General features: G+C 39.4%; 1 protein-coding gene across 5 annotated transcripts in view; it reads right to left on the reverse strand.

Moving 5' to 3' along the window:
• Window positions 1-910: 910 nt before the first annotated feature.
• The window catches only part of LOC131694038 (longitudinals lacking protein-like), a 39713-nt gene continuing 20538 nt past the window's right edge, over window positions 911-20085 (reverse strand). The window contains exons 1-4 of one of the 5 annotated variants that reach the window (XM_058982383.1): window positions 19045-19433; window positions 18519-18754; window positions 18376-18462; window positions 911-2181 (exon numbers count right to left, since the gene is read on the reverse strand). In XM_058982383.1, coding sequence (XP_058838366.1) covers window positions 1987-2181; window positions 18376-18462; window positions 18519-18617 — 381 coding nt within the window. In that variant the 5' untranslated portion in view covers window positions 18618-18754; window positions 19045-19433 and the 3' untranslated portion in view covers window positions 911-1986. Of the gene's footprint in view, window positions 2182-18375; window positions 18463-18518; window positions 18755-19044; window positions 19434-20085 lie in introns of those variants that run through there. The other 4 variants (XM_058982385.1, XM_058982384.1, XM_058982382.1 and 1 more) reach the window with 4 other exon arrangements.

A 20085-nucleotide genomic window follows, 5' to 3' on the forward strand; every position in this document is an offset into this window, starting at 1 on the left:
TTGATCTGAATCAGCAAACACCTTCATATTTTTTAAATTTATGGTTTTATTTTTCCATCATTTGTAGTTTGCGTTCGTTGCATTCAACTAATGTATAGGTCATCGTTTTGAATACAAAGATATTCACTAAATAGTGATAATACATATAATTGAGGATAATTATGTTGTCTATTGTTTGAAGTAGGCAACTCTATCTTATATTCTTTTTAATGAAAATTAACGATGAAACGTCTACTTGTTCAATAATGAAAAAATAATTAAAATCGGTCAACAAACCATTGAGATATGGCCTTTTGAAGTAAACATTCCAACTTTTATCCATTTTTTTTAATTTGCACATTATATTTAACGTTTGGTAGACAACCCTATTTTCATATTTTTTTCAGTGCACCACATAAATAACACCTTTTGTACATTATATTTATGTAATTAAATGGTCAGTTTTTCTTTTAAAACCCGCGACACGTATAAACGATCTAAATAGTCAATGGACAAACATGGATTCACGCTTGAAGTCTAGTAGAATGACCGCATACCACATCCAAAACGTTATAAATTTCGATTCCGTCAATGAAATATTTTCAAACTTGCAGGGGATATACTTGATTACTATATCTTTCGAATGCCATGTACTAAATAAGTAGACAAAAAAAATTGTTTATAGAGATAGGACCAAACCCATGGGTGTTTGCTAGTAGCCTTAAGAAACGTGTCATAAAACTTCAAATTGCAATTTCTCTCGAATCCCTCGATGGATCATTTTGAAATTCACTGAGAAGATGCTTGGATACTGTATCTTTCGAATGCCGTATGACAAATTTATGGTCATTTTTTTGTTAATAACGGTTTTAGGAACACCGTGAACACATTTTGACAATTCAAGGTTTTCGGATTCAATAATAGTCGCCAGTTTGTTTTTTTGGAATTCCTACAAAATGTACTGTCTCATCAAATACAATTGTGCTAACAAAAAATATAATAATAGCGGTACAAGTCTAAACCATTATCAATTGAGATAGCTCAAAGTAGAAGGAGAAAATCATGCTTCAGTGAAGTTTTTTTGCAATCAGACGATTTTACAGGAAAATAGATTAAAAGTATTAAACTCGAGAAGATATTCTTCCACTTTCAAGTAATGTATATTTCCTATTTTAAAATTGATCCTTTCTTTAGTATATATTCTGCAAAGTTATTTTTTCTTGTCGTAAACTCTTCCCATCTATACGGGCAAGAGCTACCCTTCAGGGCCAATACTGACCAACACTATCTCCAGGCCTCTATAACTCTGTCCACCTTTCTTTCTATTTCTCTCGCTCTTTCCATATTTACACATTACTAAAAACGCTCAATTCAGGCCAAAAGAAAATTGGTGCCAGTCCAATACAAATGATAATTCTCTAAAGCTACAGAACTGCACTTCCGATCTCTGCTCGCATGTCAAGTCAGGCGATAAAGAATAGAAAAAGACACATCTTACATCAATCAAACAACTGAATAAAATTTAGGAAGATAATTGCTGTTGTCTTCAATAGTTCTTTTTGTTTGGAATTTGACATTACTAAGAGTAATAAAAACTAAGAAGTAGCGTGGAAAAGATGATTTTCCCATCAGTTTGTTGTATAATTAATGTTAAACTTCAATATTCTTACTATACGCACGGTCGCTCGTTCTCTTTCTCTCGTTTAGTATGCATGTGTGTATGCTGTATTACTTCCCCAATAGTATTTGATTTTATAAAATTTAACCTTATGGTACCTTTCTTCTCCATTCTCGAGCCGCTCGCTGTCTTCCTGCGAAAACTACTAATTTACTGACTGCAGCATGCATTTGTCTGCAGTTTGATTAGAGGTGTATCTAGGCTTGCGGTTTTCCTGGTTTTATATATTGGTATTACGAGACTATATATAAATTGATTAGAAACTATTCAGCGAGCGTGCCCGGGAGAAGAAAATTTAATAAGGAAAACCCAACAAGGTGCATCGCATATTAGCCCTCTCGCTTGATATTCGTCGGGGTCTCCGCCAGACCCTTTACTTTCAGTCTATCGGCAGTTTTCAAAAACGTAGGCAACTGTTCTTGAGACACGTTCACCTCACCGGCGTACATGAACTCTAGGATCGCCTGCAGATGACTGTACGAAACGTCTTTCAGGATGATGATCGGGTGCTTCGAGGGATTCTCCTGTTCGAAAAAGAAATAAAAAATTAGGTACGGAAAAATTACGATAAGTATAGTATGAGTTTATTGGATAAGGCTACCCAGAGAAATTCTGAACTAGTCGAAATAGTCCGGTACGCACAAACACAAAAATGCCTAAAAATTTTAAATATAGGTTTCTGTTTTCATTCGTGTTGAGGTGTATGGAGCGAACAGAGTATCTCTCCAACGTGCTGTACAATATCGAGACGTAAATATTTATCACTTGTAAAGGGCGAACACGAAATTATTGCGACACCGAAAATGTCATGGCAATTTTCTTATAATGGTTAAAATCAAACCAAAATTTTAGGGTAGTTTTATACAAATATTTACTTCAAAAATCAAAAGAAAAGTTAATCGATGGAGCCTTGAGTGTAAAATTGAACGCATTTTCGCTTGATGCCCGCCATCAATGTCTTTACAGTGTCATCCGGTACCAGTTTCTCAGTTTTTTTTCCATTTTCTTAACATGTCCTTCTCGTCTTTGACTGTCTTCTTGCTCTTCCGAAGTTCCCGCTTCATCATTGCCCAGTACTGCTCCACCGGGCGCAGCTCCGGACAGTTTGGCGGATTCATGTCTTTTGGAACAAAATGGACAGAATTGGCTTCATACCACTCCAGGACACTTTTAGAATAGTGGCATGATGCCAAATCTGGCCAAAATAGCGAAGCTTCGTCGTGCTGCTGCAAGAACGGCAAAAGGCGCTTCTCGAGGCACTCAGATTTGTAGATCTCACCATTTACTATGCCCTTTGTCACGAAAGTCTCACTCCTCAGTCCGCAAGAGCAGATGGCCTGCCAAATGAGATATTTGGAGGCGAATTTCGACATTTTCTTCTTCTTAAATTTGTCGTCCACATAGAACTTGCTCTTGCCGGTGAAAAACTCCAACCCCGGAATTTGCTTAAAATCGGCTTTATATACGTTTCGTCGTCCATCACACAGCAGCCATATTTTGTCAGCATCTTCTCGTAGAGCTTTCGTGCCCGAGTTTTAGCCGTCGATTGTTACCGCTAATCGCGGTTTGGGAAGTTCTGTACCTTGTATGTATGTAGTCCAGCTCTCTTCTTTGCATTCTGGATGTAGCTCTGCGACATGCCGATCTTTTTAGCCAAATCACGGCTTGAGACGTTGGGATTTGCTTTAACCATCCGCTTCACCTTTCCCTCCGTCTTTTTGTTCTCCGGTCCCGGATTTCTTCCAGCTCCTTTGCCGTGGTCCAACGTCAACCGCTTCTGGAACCGCTTGAACACTCTGGAGACGGTTGAATGATGAATGTTCAACATTTTTCCCAACTGCCGGTGCGACAGGTCAGGAAATTCCAGGTGTTTGGAAAGAATTTATGCTCTCGACTCGCGTTGGTTCACCTCCATTTTCGTTGAATCGAAAAACACGACTTCGAGTTTGACAGCATGTAAACAAAACACATCAATGAGAAAGTGTGCAAAATTTGGTTGATTTTTACCCAATGGTAAAAAAGTTATGCCCTGTTGAATGTGTCGCAATAATTTCGTGTTCGCCCTTTACACGGCATGGCTGGTAGATGAATAAGTTTGTATTGCTACGTGCTACTAACAGAAGCAGTTATTTTTGTTTCGGATGGGTGCAAAGTAGCATACCCGAGACACCAGACGACTGGAGCTGATCGTTTGTGATTGGTTGTCACTAATTTCATGTACCCAGCCGCAAATTTAGAACAGAAAGAATTTGTGATTTTGGTCCGTTTTACTAGTCAACCTTTTCGGAAGCGTGCGACTACATTTCAAAATCGAGAGAGAAGGTGATTATTAGAATTTGGCCGGCTCCGTGGACTGACTGTAGTAATTAGTTTGTAGCGCCATGCTAGTAATGGGGACCAATTGGAACAAAAATCTCTTACTCGAAGAATATTTTCTTTCACTTATCTGCGTTATCAACCAAGAATTAATTTGAAATTTTTTTTCTTCACCAACTATTATTTTTATTTACGATGGGTGAACCACATCATACGAAAAAAAACCGATTTTAAATCATCAGACTGAAGCTCGTTTGTGGTTGGTTCCCGTTAATTTTATGCACCGAACCGAATTGAATCTTGGACAGTTTCCGTTCGAAGCTTCACCTTTGTGATGATGGAAGTAAACTGATTTCGTTCGATGGTCAGCCCCTTTGCCTTCGAACGTAAATTGAATCGAGTATAAAATCAGAAGTCGTATGCAAGTGCATCATTCGTGTGTTACACTCGTGCTGGCTACAAGACATAGGCTCGCTATGTTTGAACGCGGTGAAGGGAGAAAGGTGAGAGAAAATCCAATATCCCGCTTGGTTCGTGCCGGTCTCCAGTTTCATGTCGGGCGAATCCTTCGTTTGCTAAGAAAGGGTCGCTACGCCGAGCGTGTCAGTACCGGATCATGTGCTGTCAGCCCGTGACAACAAGACCAGAATTATCCCCCGTCATCTGCAACCGGCCACTCGAAATTATAAAGAGCAAAACAAAATGCTCTCCGGCATGAACATTGCCCACGGTGGAGAGCTTCCCAATATCCAGGCCATTCTGAAACTGAACCTCCGCAACCTAAATCGCTTTTCTGGTCGAAACAACGAAAAAAAACGACGTTTTCATGGCAACTATATAAAGAATATAATAAAAAAATTATTTAATTTTCTCCCCTTTTCCAACTAACGTGCATTTAAAGCAGATTTAAAGCCACGTCAATAAAAAAAATTAAAAAAAATTCAAATTTCCGATGGGGGGAAAGTCGTATATATTACATATGAAAGATGGGTTGGTAATGTCTGTTATAAAACCGAAGTTTCGTGACTATACTTCGGAAGTCACTTGTATATATTGGGCCCTATTCTCACAGTCACGTCGCCTAGTGACTAGAAGGAGAATGGCCCATTTTTGCATGGAAAAATCACATAATGTCATTGAAATGATGCAGTATAATTTACAAAAGTTTCGATCAACTCGCTTCAACCATATTTCTAAAAAAATCGCCGCGTTTGTTTTTGCGCTGAAACCTTTAAGACCACCACCCCCCCCCCCCCCCCCCCCTCGCTTAATTTGAAATCTGCAATGTACAAGACTTGGTATAATTATAACCGACTGATCCTACATAAATCATGTTATATTGACAGAAATCAGCAACATCCAACGAACTTCGCGTTCAACGCATAACTCATCAACACCAACATAAACATCAAATTTTCTTATGCGTATAACGACAGTATAGAGTTCACCAAATCATTGAGGAGTTTATGTGTTTGCGAAATTATGGGCATAGTTGTGCGTGGATGATCGCGATTGCACGTTCGTCTTTGTGTATAATCGCGAAGAGCTCAGACGTTTATAAGTTAACGAACCGAATGCTAGAAGATAGTACGCTACATGGGGCCGAGGGTAGGGACTTTCGAGCGTGACCGATTCAGGATTCCGCAAACATATATGTTTGTAGGTCCATGGTTGAGACCGCGTACGGTACAGATTCTAGAAGAGAGTTCCTCCATATCACTAAAGTTCCCGGTCATGTCGCTATGGAACATGTTGGGTATGAGCGACATTGTTTTTATTGGTCCAACTGGACCAAAATGACCGAAGGTAGGATCTTTCGGACGTAACCGATTCATGATCGCGCGAACGCACAGAGGCGTAACTAACTTCAAATCCAGGCCAAAATAGAAAAAAAATATTGTTTTTGTTTATTTGTCCATATTTTCAGCTTAAATTGTTCTTCGAAACATACTCTAACGTTTTGTTTGAAAAGAAAACCGTTTTCTTTTGATAATTTTTGTATGCAATAATTTGAAGTGATTTTTTTACACATTTTATTAGCTTGAAAGCTTGAATCCCTCAACTGCTCAGATTGCTCTAAAACTAATTACCCAAAGTTAATATATAAATCAAAATCGTGCTTTTCATAGAAAACTCCAGCAACTACAATAATTTGGGGTCAATTTTAGCTTTTCTTTGTCATTTTTGGGTAGGTTTTATAAAACTTTTTTCAATTTTCCACATATTCGTTAGTGAAAAAAGTACCTTGTCGGGCAATGTCGGGTAAATATGTTGAAAGGAGAAGATTATTTGGAGTGTCCTCTCACTGTTCCACGAAGAAAACATTCCCAATTAAACCCATTCGGTTTTTTACAGCTGTTTGAAAATCTCGTGTTTTTTGCTCAAATTTAAAAGAATGCAATTAAAAAAATCAGTATTGGGGTTATTTAAAAGATCTTATATGAAAAGAATAATTTGAGACGGCGCAGGTGGTTGAGTGGTAAGCGTGACCGCCCCTCATTCCAATTGGCCTGGGTTAAATTCCAGCCAAGGTCACTGAGATTTTTCTGAGGTGAAAAAATCTGTGGTCACGTCTTCCTTCGGAAGGGAAGTAAAGCCGTTGGTCCCCATGAGTTGATGGATCGATATCTAGTCCAGAAGTGAAGCCACCTCTCTGGCGTCGGTAAAGAAGAAGTAGTATACAACTTTTATACTTACTAACAAATATCCTCCTCCCGTGATACTTGTAGAGTGCGCAGTAGTATATACGGCCTCTACCAAAAGCAAGTATCGGACTAACCATTCCTTCACTTACCTCCCGCGATGTACGTTAGAGCCTGGACGGCGCCGGTATTGATCAATAAACAATTTAGGATTACCAGGAGTTGCACATTGAAAGATGTTTCGCTGCTCCCAAGCATAATTATATGCTTATTCCCTGTGCAACTTCAGCTAGTCCAGATAGATAACGGAGTAGCGGCCAGGGGTGATCGCACAAGCTCAGGCTCAAGCTTATATGACAAGAATGATTTGATTGAGTCCCCCATATTATTTTTTGTTAGATTGCATCCATTAACCCAATCGAGCTGTGAAATAAAACTTCCACTAACCTTACTATATGAAACGTAACGTATACAAGTTGCCTTGGAAACGTAAGCGAAGCATCAAATTATGCAATCTTCTCATTCCAGTTGCTTGTTTCCGGATTGCAAGTGTTAACGTGAATAATCCAGATTGAATACCATAATCACTTGGATAGATTTTTATTGCCGAATTTACAAAAACCGAATATTTTTTTTCTACTATGAGAAAATCAGAAAAGCAAAAAAACATATGAACTTGAAACAAAATGTTTTAATTTATGAAATCAGTTGAAACAGACTGATTCTCATAATTTGCATAACGCTGCAAGGAGGTTTAATATTATATTTTGGTCATAAATTGTCTAAGACCATGAAAAACTAACATCGTATAAAAAAGCTTAAAAACATGCGAAATAATTTTGGCCATGGATTTGATATAGTTACGCCACTGTGGAATGGTGGGTTAATGCTTGAGACAGCGTTAGTAAATTTATAAAAGCTAAAACGTACACTAAATTATTGGAGTGTTTTACTGCCGGTGAGATCGCTAGCGTAAATATATGTGGAGGATTGCAATGGCATGCTTGCGTTTATGACCAGGTTGATGCTATCGTGAACTTGTACGTTTGAAATGAGAGAAATTTTGAGTGTATATGGAGAATATGGGATTGATTGTGTTAGTTAATCTAATTTAAGAAAAAAAGGAAATAAAAAGAAAAATAACATTACGCTATACTGCCTACAATCGCAAGTCAGTCCCATGTAGATAGGGAATCTCATAGAATATGGAGCTGACTTGTGATTATGTGCAGTATATTTCTCCTTAGTAAAGAACAATTTAGGTAAAAACCATTTTTTCTCCATTAGAGAGAAAACTGTCTAAAACCATCGTGGACAGCACGAAACCGATAACTGAATTAGTTATGGAATTCAAATCTCAGTCTCATCAGATCCCGAAACTAAGTTAACGGTGGTGGTCAGCTATTTTCGTCCGCGTCCCTTATCACTTATAAAGTGATTCATCAGGAGTGCTATCTTTGAAAATTAACCACCTCGGTTTTGCAACTAATTTTTCGATCCTATTTTAAGGCAAATAATTAAGCAGTCTTCATTTCGTTATGTTCTGAATTGCACATATTTTGTCGTATATGGTTTTAAATGTTCTTTGATTTTATGGCATTGTATCCGCCGGTTGATGCCAATCGAGCTGCATTTTTTTTTAAACTGAGCGAACTAATTTTTTGTTTAGTGTTTATTTGACCTACTAGGAAACTAATCTCTGGGTGTTTAATGCGCGTGGGGAATACGCATTGTCTTGCCTGAGTGAATTTTGAATTATGTACAAGAGTTGAGAGTTAACAATTCGGAAGAATTCAAAACCAGTTACCAATTTTCGGTAGTCATATCAGCACGTAGAACAAATGTTTTATTGTTATATACATTGGATTACTTTCAGTCCATTAAATCATCAACAAATTATATTAATTGTTCTTATTATATTGATTACTTGCATATGCTTTGGAGTAATACATGCACCATATTACTGTCACGTTAACCATATTTCTTCATGAGTATAAAAATATTGTAATTTGATTATTGACGCGAAAGGTGACAAGTTAGTTTCTTTTCGTTCTTATTGTTTTCAATCTTGTTCTAATAATTAGCGTAAAAAACCGCGCTCATGTGATCGGTTGTATATCCGACATACAAAGTTAGTCGTGTCAGGTATCTCGGTAGGTTTTATACCGCTAAAATGTGCCTTAGATAGCATAACAACGAGTACGAACAATTATAGCATAAGAATCGTCCGCGGAGAAAGAAGCCAATACATAATTGTCAATAATAATACAATAATGTATACACGATAAATAATGCGTGCAATACGAAACCTTTAATTGCATAGATATATCGACTAATGTCTCGAGACACTGAAAGTAATCGCGTCATTAAGTTGTATTGTTTTTGGAATGCCGTGTTTCGCCGGAATGAAAAAGTTATAAAATCGTTCACCTATCGTTCGATTTAATTAAACATATGCAACACTCCCGACTGTCGTCTGTCCGGAGTTGAAGTTGCTTTTTTACAAATAGAGCATTTCAAAATTAATTCAATAAACGATAAATCAATCATAAATTCTCGGCAGTCGGCTGCCCAGAGCAATAAAAACATGACAACACTACTGGCAGTGTAACTCTTTACCCCATCCTACTAACAACATTCCTTCCCGTGGCGAGCGTGAAGATGCAGAGAAATATACGGTCTCCATAACAACGTTTTGCCTTTCTCAATAGAAAGGTATTGCAATTGCTCTGAAAACCGACTTTTTAACGGAGGCCCGGAGGGCCGAGTGACATATACCATTCGATTCAGTTCGTCGAGTTCGGCAAATGTCTGTGTGTGTGTATATATGTGTGTATGTATGTATGTGTGTGTATGTGTGTGTGTATGTGACCAAAAATGTCACTCGTTTTTCTCAGAGATGGCTGAACCGATTTTAACAAACTTAGTCTCAAATGAAAGGTGCAACGTTCCCATAGGCTGCTATTGAATTTCTAATGGATCCGACTTCCGGTTCCGGAATTACAGGGTGATGAGTACGAACACGCAGAAAATGTCGATTTTAATAAATTCTGCAATGAATGTATAAAGGTGAATTTTTTTCCAAAATATGACCACAACTGCTTCGATTTGTAGTATTAGGTCACTAACATCCACTCAAAGTCTATTTGGCCACATTGGCCACCATCATCGGTTCCGGAAGCCCCGGCGGAAGTATCTAAATTCAGAATAACAGACACATCGGTTTCTTTGAGATGGCTAGACCGATTCGACTAAGCTTGGCCTCAAATGAAAGGTATTGCGTCCCCGCAAATGGCTATTTAATTTCATCCCGATCCGACTTCCGGTTCCGGAGTTACAGGTTGTGGCGTGCGATCACATAGCAAATTGTGATTCAAACCGATACTCCGATGAAAGCAAAAAAGGTAAAAATTTCGCTAAAATGTCTCTCAAACAACTTAAATTTGCTGTTCTAGGTCACCGACGGCCAACCAAACTTTCGTTGACTACATTGACCACCATAGACGGTTCCGGAAGTGCCCGGGAAAACCGGCCATCTTTCAAAATTTACGAACTCACATCAGTTTCCCGAAAATGGTTGGGCCGATTTTCACAAACTTAGTCCCAAATGATAGCTATAATATCCCCATAGATGTCAATAAAATTTCGCACGGATCGCTTATATGGGTCCGGAAATATAGACTAAATCGTCCGGTCACATATGAAATTCCCATATAAGCCGGAACTCAATTTTTTTTTTTTTCAAAGGGGACCTCATGAAATTTCAGAAATCGAATTCGTATTTTTGATGCCAAACATCTTTAAAATGCATGAAACGTCGAGATTTTATGTTATCTCGAAAAAAATTTGTTGTCTAAAAATCGACTTTTTGGGACTTTGCCGATTTCGCACCTTTTTTCAGTTCAATATTACCATGGCTGTTTTTTCTTTTTCAAAATTTTAGAACTCGAATAGTGATTTATTTTCCTGTATATAGTTGTCATGTGATGTATAATAATAAAATGTAATATATGCATTTAAAAGTTTTTAATGAATATAAACAACGCACACATTCTCGTGATTCATGATTGAGAAAGGCACAATTGCACCGCTAGGTGGATTAAAATAGGTTTTTTACACTAACATTTCTTCATCAAAGCGTCACGTTGTACGCTCCAGTATTTCCCGGGCGCGTTTCTTTTCTCCCGTTTCTGGTGGTATTGTGATCACCGATTCTTCCAATGCATAGTGGCTCCTTCACAGTTCGTGTAGGTCATCATTGCTGATCAGGTGATGGTAACCCAGATAGTTAGCTGCTGAAGCCCCGTGGTAGCTTGTCTTGGACCATAAACTGTCCATCCGAGGTTAGTTCGAACCGCAATTGGCCCTTTGCTTTTATCGGAGCAAAACCAATGTATATTGTTCGCTAAAATGAGCAATTGTGGCTGTCCATTAGAATGGCCAGAAAAAAATGACCCCTATCGGCTAACCCTGAGTCCATTCCTAGTCCCACCAGAAGTACTTGCTCCAACTTTGAAGTAAACCGGACAAGTCTAGTTACCGGACCAACGTGCCTGAAATTTGTATGGGGTTTTTCAATTTACATGGAGAAAACACACTAGCTCGCATTTGCGCCGGTAGGTGGCACTGTATGCATCATATTACAGGTAAACTTCGATATAACGTACGTCTCGGTTTAAAAATTGTACGTTATATCGAAGCATGCAAAGTGTTCCAAGAATTGTTGTTCATGGTACTTTATTGTGTAGAATTTTGATAACGCGTAACTAATTTTGAAAATCTAACTTACCTAGCAGTGCGAAACAACTTTTCTAATAAGAAAATTATAGTGATTCCAGAAAAAAAGATGCCACAATCATTTTTTTTGCTTATATGAATTAAATTTAGTGAAAATATTCTTTTCTTTATTTTGATTACAGAGGTTTTAACCTTAGGGTCATTCGCCTCTTAGTCGGGTTAGAGAAATCTCTTTTGAAAAATCTCTAACACAATGTACAGGGTTGGGAATTGAACCCAGGTGAGCTGCGTACAAAGCAATCGATTTACCAACTACGCTATCTCAACCCCCGAAAATATTCTTATTCTGACTCCTTTCCTAATTATTAAGTCATTAGTCATTATTATTCTGTCTGGGCTCCTAAAGTGTTTTTTTAATATTCCCACCGTCTGCGCCTAATAAAATAAAAGCAATTTATGAATTTTAATCATTAGAATAGAGTATAAAGATCCACTTGTATCCACGATTCAAGAATTTCTGAAGATATTTCAGTCCGCTAATCGGTTTCCTAAATACCCCAAACCGATCGTAAAGCGTGCACAGTTGCCGTGTAACTACAAATAAGATTTCTCACTCTATGCCGTGGAACTTAAATATTGCCATTCGGCCCAGAGAATAAGATTCCGCAGTCCCGAAACCAACCAACAATGGTCACACAAATATTATCAATTTTAATCTTCAGTTAAAACTTACTGATCTTGGATAATTTATTGAGATAAATGATTGGTTTTAATAAATTACGATCATACGCAAATGAAATTTTAAAAATCGCTCTCGTAACCTTCAATGAAGTAGCCAATTCCTAAAATGTTAATTAGAAGCCCAATTAGTACGTTTTAAGATTGTGTGTAACGTTTTGAATTCCTAAAATATGGAATACATGCGTAATTGAAGAGAAATTTGGACCTGAAAAATAAATTAAAAAATATGTACGTTATATCGAGGAAAAATGTACGTTATATCGAGTGACGCTATATCGAGGGTACATTATATCGAGGGTACGTTGTATCGAAGATTACCTGTATCACTGTAAGTGAAAATAAGAAAGATAATTTGATTGTTTACAACTTTGTCGAAGACTGGTCAATCCGGCTTTGTTGAAAAAAGTTATTAAACTTTTAACAAAGTGATGTCTGAGTCAGTTTTGCATGGGGCCTACTGCCGTTCTACGCATAATTGTCCCGTGTTTAAAGGGAATCCCATAGAACATGGGACAATTTTTCGAATAATGGTTGTTTATCAGTACTTGATTCCAACGAACTATCCATTTTTGTGAAACAAATTAGGTTTAGCTCAAGAGCATGTTCAGAAGAATTATAGTAGATAATATGAGTCAAGTTTTGGTTATAAGATTTTAGTTCCACCAGAGATAGAAATTAGGTATCTTCTACAAAGTTTTAGAATAGGTATTTTGCAGTATTGCTTCCGAACATCTTGATATTCTCTCTTCTATAAAAAGTTAGTGCTGGCGCCCTCTATGCGGTCATAGGTGGAACTAAAATTTTCTAACCAAAACATAACTCGCATTATATACTAAAATTCTTCTTAACATACTATTCGGCTAAATTTAACCATTATTTAAAAAAATGAATAGTTCGCGGGACTAGAGTACTACTACACAACCATGGACTGCTAGGCCCCATGCAAAACTGACTCAGACATCACTTCGTAAAGAGTTCCATAACTTCTCTTATCACAACCGGATTGACCAGCAGTCTTCGACAAAATTGTAGACAATAAAATTATCTCTCTTATTTTCACTTATAGTCCAAATGCGAGATAGTGGGTTTTCTCCATGTAAATTGTCGAAAAATGCCCATACAAACTTCATTCACGTTGGTCCGGTAGCTAGACTTGTCCGACTTGCTTCAAATTTGGAGCAAGTGCTCCTGGTGGGACTAGGAATCGAGCCAGGGTTGGGCCAATTGAGTTTTCAAAAATTCATTATTTTTCTGAGCAGTCTACTGTCCATCCTACGACTCAGTAGGCAGCCCGCGCATGCACTCATACTGTGCAGCTAGATCCTCGCTGTTCAACCTCTGATGTGGTAGCACCAATTTTACGACTGCGTGGACAGTGCGTAGTAACATGTTGTCACCGCTGCAGGTGCTAGAGCCTGACGTCCACAGGCTCAATTTGTGCGACTCTTCCACTCTCGAAACGTTTCCACCTGATGGTCAGACCTTCTTTTACTCCAACTGCGCGATAAGCGAGATTTTTCTAAACCAGCGCACAGAGGAGTAACTGGGGTCTATCCACCTACCAGTGCAGAGGTCAATTTTCTATATCCTTTCGAATACTGTTAATTTCGAAGTGATCTTTGCGAATACATTTGTTTTCCAGTTGCAAAAACAGTTTATTATTAGAAAGGAGGGAGAAAAGGGTCGCCTGTGCATATTTTCATAGGAATTCATTTTGAGAAACATAGTATTTGACTCTACAGCATTTCGGTGTACCTCAAATTACTAAAAAATTCAATATTTTCAAATTGCGTAAAATTTGTAGATCGGACAAGATCGAAAGAGTTCGAATGTTTTTCGAATAGCTGGAATCTGGTTTTGTAATACTGCTTCAGCAACTTTGGCGGATCTCGCCGTACATTTATTTATTTATTAACAGATTAAGGCCGAAGTGGCCTGTGCCGTATACAAAAGATTCCCCCATTCCACTCGGTCCATGGCCGCGCGTCGCCAGCCACGCAGTCTGCGAAGGGTCCGCAAATCGTCTTCCACCTGGTCGATCCATCATGCTCGCTGCGCGCCACGTCTTCTTGTACCGGTCGGATTGCAATTGAGAACCGTTTTCACCGGGCTATTGTCCGACATTCTGGCTACGTGCCCGGCCCACCGTAGTCGTCCGATTTTCGCGGTATGACAGATGGGCGGCTCCCCCAACAGCTGATGCAACTCATGGTTCATTCGCCGTCTCCATGTGCCGTCTTCCACCGCACTCCACCGTAGATGGTACGCAGCACTTTCCGTTCGAAGACACCAAGTGCGCGTTGGTCCTCCACGAGCATGGTCCAGGTCTTGTGCCCGTAGAGAACTACCGGTCTAATCAGCGTCTTGTAGATGGTCAACTTCGTATGACGGCGAACTCTGTTCGACCGAAGTGTCTTGCGGAGGCCAAAGTAAGCATGATTTCCTGCCACGATGCGTCTACGAATCTCTCTGCTGGTATCATTGTCGGCGGTCACCAGTGAGCCCAAGTACACGAACTCTTCAACCACCTCGATTTCGTCGCCACCGATGCAAACTCGAAGCGGGCGGTTCTCATTCTCTTCTCGTGAACCTCTTCCTATCATGTACTTTGTCTTCGACGTGTTGATGGCAAGTCCGACGCGCTTGGCTTCTCTTTTCAGTCTGATGTAGGCTTCCTCCATCTTCTCAAAGTTTCGTGCAATAATATCAACGTCATCGGCGAAGCCAAGTAGCTGAACGGACTTTGTGAAAATCGTACCACTCGTGTCGATCCCTGCTCTTCTTATTACACCTTCCAGCGCGATGTTGAATAACAGACACGAGAGACCATCACCTTGCCGTAACCCTCTGCGTGATTCGAAGGGACTCGAGAGCGTCCCTGAGACACGTACTACGCACATCACCCGATCCATCGTCGCCTTCACTAATCTCGCCGTACAATGTAACTTTTTTATCATTCAAATTTAAAATAAAATGTTCAAAAAAACGTATGTTTTAAAGTTGGTGCAATGCACAACAACACTACTATTTTCAGTCGGTTTTAGCATAAAGTTATACAAATTGCTGTGTTCAACTACATTTGTAATAATATTGTCTTACTTAATACAGTCATCACCACTAGAAAGCGATATTGCTGGATATATAATTAAAATGATAAAAACCCCTGAAAATATTACTATTTTTCATCCATGCAACAAATCTTTAACAATTTTTGACATACTCCTAATTTTGCCACGTTATTCAACAGGTTTTTAGGTATGTAAAAAATATAACGAAGGAGAAAATCGAAAAAAAATATTTTGGTTGTTGGCCAGGAATTTGTTCTAGTTACTCCTCTGTGCAGCGTAACGGAAGCACCTTCGCCCAAGAACTGGAACAATCCGGGACATCACGGTGCAATTTGTTCCGATGTGTGAACTCAATCCGACCATGTGTCCGACTGGATGCATAAGTGGATTGTGAAACTCCCTGCAGTTGCCAATGTTACAGCGAATTTTAAATTTGCGCTTATCACGATTAACATGAACTTATTATCATGAACTTATCACGATTAACCAGTTTCAGTCGCTCCACATAGCGCAGCCTCCTGAAATTCTCACAATGCCGCAGACGGTGGTACGTGTCCCGACATTGATCGCACGGCCTCAACTTCCTTGCATCATTCATTGTGGCGACAGGCCTGCTTACTTCACTGTGAAGGTACAAACAATCCTTTTCTTTCAACTTCTTTTTCTCGGGTTGTGCCCGCAACGTTAGATTCACAGGCATCTACCACAATAGCCATCAGAAAATCCGAGAGTCCGCAGCGTACTTTCAGTGTGGCCCCTTCTACAATGGACCCACCCACGCTTTTCGCGATCAGGTTGACGAGATGTTTCCGTAAATCGGTTGCCTCCAGATGGTCACAAACTTGCTCCACCGTATTCCCGAAAGAAACAAAACTTTTCAAATTATCCGGTTTAGGAGGGCCCAGTCGATCGACATTGTCCAACAAACTCTCTAGCAGTAGCTTCGGCTGACAATAGTGCCGACGCAACTTCTCAATGACTCTCGGAATCGTTTGTGGAAGGGGTAGCTGAACAAACACCAACTCGAGTGCGTCACCTTCGAGTGCTTCCCGTAGCCTCATCAAATTTTCGAGATTCATGAAACCACAGGCGTCGTTGAAGCCTTTGTAGGCCGCCTAAAACAATGGCCTTATGGGCTGGTTTACCTGAAAATGTAGAGGAAGCTTGTAAGTCAGCCCTTTTCTTGCGGCTAACTCAGCCTTTGTTGGTCGGGTCTGCTGTTGTTTCCGCCCGTCTTGGCTCTTATCTTCTATGGAATACGAATGTTGGACTTTTTCTCCATATACAAATCGGAGCTCTGGCACGATACGGCTGTTCCTTTCTAGTTGGTCGTCTTCTACTTCGGTGTCCTCGTTGCATTATTTCATCATTTTGACGTTCTTCTGGGTCAGCATCAACACCTTTTGCTTGATTTTGGTGGAACATCCCGCTTGTGAATCGTCAGCAACACTTGTCGATGCCGGTTTTGGCGCCTTAAAGCCCGTAGATCCGTCATTTCTTTATCTAGAACCGCCATCTGTTTGTCAAACGATTCCTGATTAGTTCTCATCCTCTCGATTTGCGCCTTCTTTTCCAGGCGCATCTCCGCTTGCCAAGCCCTCTGCTCCACTTCTTCTTGAGCACACATCTCACATCTCAGCCTTCTGTTTTCAAACGCGCGCTGCATTTCTTTTTCCTTCTTTCGCAGCCGCATCTCTGCATCTAGCTCATCCAGTTGTCGCTTTTGTCGTTCCTCTGGCGCTCTCACCTTTGCTCCGACGCTGGACGCGACCAACCGGGAACCTACGCTAGATCTGTCGGATTCGTAAGCTTCTTTCCGACGGCAAATTTGTTGCTTCTTGGTTGTACTCTTTAGCCTTCTCCTGACAGGCTTTGCTTTAACAGTAACATTTCTTTTGGAGGTTACCCTCCACGACGCCCACGCATCGGAGTTTAAACCATCCCGAACATCCATCGTGAACGGAGTATTCGTGAGATCCATAATGGCTTGCTCCTTCACCAATTCATAATCTGAAGTAATTTGCAGGCAAACTGATAAAAATCAAAACGTTAATTCTATTTTCTTCAAACCACTTAAATGGTAGCGCAACAATAGTGGTACTCGATTCGATTTTTCGTTGCGCTCAAACACGAGTATTTCAGTTTTCAGCGCATTTGTGTAAATATCTTGGTACTTATCAACGAAGCAAAGCTGTTGATGTAAATTTTTACGCATTCCATTGATTGTAGGCCAAGAAATTAATGAATTAGTGAGACACCCTGCTTAGTATGGTGAAAATAGACTATTTACCCTATAACGTTTAATTTTTTTGAGTGTGCGTATTGCGCTCCAGCATACTGTGATATAAATAAAATTATTATAAGCTTTTCAGTAATATGCGAATAATAGTTGTTGCGACGCTGTTTGGACATTAGCAACTGCGAAGTATAGCTGCAACATGACAGCTTACACCCAGCAATAGCCGGCAGCAGTAGTAGATAAGCGGGGGTATGAGAGCAATAGGTGCAAATTTTCAACTGGTTGTTTTTAATTTGAAGGAGGAACAAATCTCAAATCATGACCTACTATGTTCAATTTGCAGCTTTATCATTTGGTAACGCCTCCACCACAACAAACGGAGATGTCAGGAAACTTTCAGCGTGCCAGGCGGTAAAACCACGCAGTTCTTCAATTTGTTGTACAATATTTTCGCTTTTCAGCAAACTTCGAAAAGTTGTCATATACGTATCGCGTCCACATAGTGCGAATCGAGGTTCATGCGGAGCTAACAGAACATTGCTGAATTGTCAGTGTATATCCGCAGTGATGTTAACTATTGTCACTTCAATAGAAACGATATAGGGATTAGTTTCGTTTCGTTTCGACAGAATTCAATACTAATTTAGTGACAGGACAGGGCTAGCGCCAAATTAACGCCAGCTTGAAAAAACGAAAAGTATTTTTTAGCAAACCAGGTCCTGTGCGATGTCCCGCTAGAAAAGGAGTTTTGATGAGCTGATGAGAATTAATGAAATCAAAACGAAGCACGTTTGCGCGTGAAGGGTTCAAAACCTATAACTAGATTCATTATAAAATTTGCGTTTCGATTTCGTCTCATCAAAATACGATACTAAATCAGTGACAGGACTAAGCCAACGCCGGATAGGGATGCCATGTACGTTGTGCACATATAGTTATTGTACTCTAAATCATATATGAAGTGATAACAATTACCTCTAGCAGTGACTTGAAGTATGGGCTGCACGCAGATAGCACCATCTTGTGTGCCTTGCAAGTCTGTCCTTCGCACGCCAGCGTTACCTAAAAGCAAACGTGTTCAACCTCTTTAAACAAAAAAACGTGGATTTCATACATACGTCTGTGAAACTTTTTTCATTGCGAAGATGCCGGAACGACGTTACCATATTGGTTTGAAAGTCATTCCACTTGAGGAAGTACTGTTGTTGATCTGCCATGGTTAACGTATGCTATTCTGTGTTCCAATTGGAAGAATCTAAACCTCGGGCACCTGCTAGACGTGGGTTATTTAGTTTGATGCTTAACTCCAAACTTGCAGAAATATCGGAAAAGAAAACAAAAAACAAAAGAAAATCTGAAATGGTAACAATGCAGGTGTTGTTAGTAATAATATAAGGAAAGATTCTATTACGACGAATGGATAGCAATCTTTCAATAACACCATTCGTTTTATACGATATTTAAATTTGTGAATATCATGTCTAACCCTACTTGTTTAATTCTTCAAAAGTGCCAGCGGAAATGTATCTGAACACCCATCCTTTATCACACCAAGACGACAGTTAGAAAATAGTATAAATTGACCCCGAAATTAAACAGTTAATTAGCGAAAATTATATCCGTTGCCACAAATGACCAATGTACCTTTTCAAGCTACTATTAGCCGATGCGCCCAGTAAACGCAATCACAAACAGAGGTGTACTATAAACGAGTCGTCCATGAGCCTCTTAGAAAGTCGGCAAAAAAAACCTACACAGCAACCGCAAATCCAATTTTTGATGAAGAGACTGGGGCTGCTAGTTTTGGTTTTATTGCTCCTGTTGTCTCTTCAGTTTGTTGGGCTCTCACGTAGTGTTCACCTTTTCACATCGCCTTGCAGCTAGAAATTGTTCTTTCAATGCAACTTCACTAGCACCCGCTTCTTCGCAAGTCGCCTTTTCGTACGGGTATAGGAAAATCTCTCCGCTCTTGTATACGACGGACGAAGCAAAATATATTGTGTAATATATTTTTGCCGTCTTTGGCCGCAGTCGCTGCAATGTTGCCAAATTTGTTATAGTTTTCTACATGTCAAATAATTTTAAAATTTGTATCCGTTGATAGTTAACTACATACTTGATATGCTAGCCCAAATCATTTTGGAAATAAGACTGCAACGAATTGATGTTGTATTTTTCGCATTTGTTAAATTACTGTCTAGAACTTTGGCAGAGTAGACATGTTTTCAAAGCATGTCAAAAACGACAAAATTTAATAGAGAACATAAATGTTTCGAGCAAACATTTAAATTTTAATTAACAATCAATGCATATGAAGTTTTTTATTAGGTCCAATCTGCAAATGTGAGCCCTCTTTTTTGCTTTCTTTCGATTATTACTGCAAAACCATAAAACTTTTTAAACATTTATCAGTATGTTTCGAAAGAACAATGTTTTTACTAGCTTATTACGCAAACAGTTGAAGGGAAATCAGAAAGGTGACCAAGTAATTCGCGGAAGAGAAAGTAAATAAAGAGAGGCTCTTTTGTAGATTGGGCCTATTGAATAAAAAGTTTTCGACAGCTTTACTGTCAATGTGTCAACATAACACATCTTCCAAATCACTACACTACCTATGATCGCAAATCAGTGCCATAAAGATAGAAAATGGGACAAGCGATCATGGGCAGTAGTGCACCATTCATG

Source organism: Topomyia yanbarensis, chromosome 3 (genome assembly GCF_030247195.1).
Source record: "Topomyia yanbarensis strain Yona2022 chromosome 3, ASM3024719v1, whole genome shotgun sequence".
NCBI lineage: Eukaryota > Metazoa > Arthropoda > Insecta > Diptera > Culicidae > Topomyia > Topomyia yanbarensis.